This window comes from Dendrobium catenatum, unplaced genomic scaffold (assembly GCF_001605985.2).
Source record: "Dendrobium catenatum unplaced genomic scaffold, ASM160598v2 original_scaffold_168419, whole genome shotgun sequence".
In the NCBI taxonomy this organism is placed as follows: Eukaryota; Viridiplantae; Streptophyta; class Magnoliopsida; order Asparagales; family Orchidaceae; genus Dendrobium; species Dendrobium catenatum.
The window spans coordinates 1-1,498 of NW_021486843.1; the positions used below are offsets into that span (position 1 = coordinate 1).

General features: G+C 37.4%; 1 protein-coding gene across 1 annotated transcript; it reads left to right on the forward strand.

Annotated features, from left to right (window-relative positions):
- Positions 1 to 503: 503 nt before the first annotated feature.
- On the forward strand, positions 504 to 1,382 carry LOC110094855 (premnaspirodiene oxygenase; the record flags this gene model as incomplete). Its single annotated transcript, XM_020820190.1, is given in 1 exon segment — positions 504 to 1,382. A coding segment is annotated over 1 exon segment (879 nt), but the record flags the coding sequence as incomplete, so codon positions are not given.
- Positions 1,383 to 1,498: the final 116 nt, after the last annotated feature.

A 1,498-nucleotide genomic window follows, 5' to 3' on the forward strand; every position in this document is an offset into this window, starting at 1 on the left:
AGACTTTTGTATGCCTACTTATTTAAATTGCCATTTGTAAGGTCTGCACGGACGACTAATTATTCTGTGCAAATATCGGACGAAAAGAACTGTTTGAATTTGATACATTTTTATTATTTGTTGTTGCGTTTTTACAAATGGGCACCAACAAATATTTAATATTTATTAAATAATTAAAAATTTATTATGCTTTTGCTACATTTTTCCAAAGAGCAGCAAAAAAATAATAAAAATATATTTATAATTAAATATTTGCTGCCTTTTTAATACTTTTATAAAATAGCAGCAAAAAAAAAACAAATCTAAAAAATTCTGTCCTGTCCTGAGCCCACACATAATAATTTCTCCTGCGCAGACTATTCAAATAAAGACGTGAATGCTGGTCTCTATATATATGTATACCCTAAAACTCATTATTTAATCAACTCAAGTACACCTCTCTAACTTAAGCTAATCCATGGAAACCTTACTATACTTCTCCATCTTCCTTCCTCTCCTCTTCGTCCTCCTCCTCAAAACCCTAAAATCCCAAAGAAAAATCAAAGCTGGTTATAACCTGCCGCCTGGTCCACCAAAGCTTCCCATAATCGGCAACATGCATAATCTCAGGGGCGAGCACCCTCACCGTCGCCTCGCCGCTCTCGCCAAAACCTACGGCCCTATCTTCCACCTCAAGCTCGGCGAGATCGACGTCATCGTCGTCACCTCTCCGGCCCTCGCCGCCGAAGTCACAAGAACCCATGACCTTAACTTCGCCTCTAGACCTCAGTTCATGGGCACCAAAGTCATTCTCTATGACGGTGGCGACTTAGTCTTCGCTCCTTATGGCAAGCTCTGGGCTCAGCTTCGCAAAATATGCACTGTAGAATTATTCAGCCAGAAACGAGTCAAAAACTTTGGATTGATGATGGAAGAAGAAGGTCATAATATGGTGGAGAAAGTACAAAATATGAGTACCGTTAATGGATCACCGGTGAATATTACAAATTTGCTTTTATCGATTGCAAGCACAACAGTTTCGAGGGCTGCGTTTGGGAAAGATTGTGCTCAGCATGAGAGGCTTTTCACGGGCGTTAAGAAAACCTTTAAATATTTGTCTGGCTTTGACTTAGCGGATTTATATCCATCTTTAACTTTTCTTGCTGATATAAATGGAATGAGGCGTAGGTTGGAGAGAGTGAGGAGAGATTTAGATGGAACTTTGAATGAAATATTTGAGGAGCATATGGAGAGGGCAAAGAGAAGAGATGAGGACAGTAATTATATAGCTGATCATGATGTGTTGGATGATGAGGACTTGGTTGATGTGATGCTGAGGTTGAAGACAAGTGGGGAGCTGGAGGACTTTATAACTATGGATAACATCAAAGGAGTTATATTAGTAAGTTCTTTATAAATGTTATTATTTCTTTGGCTATAATAAGTTAGTATTACTGTTTTTATTACTATCTTTATTCTAGTTATTTATATTTTATTTTTCATTAAATATCTTATTATT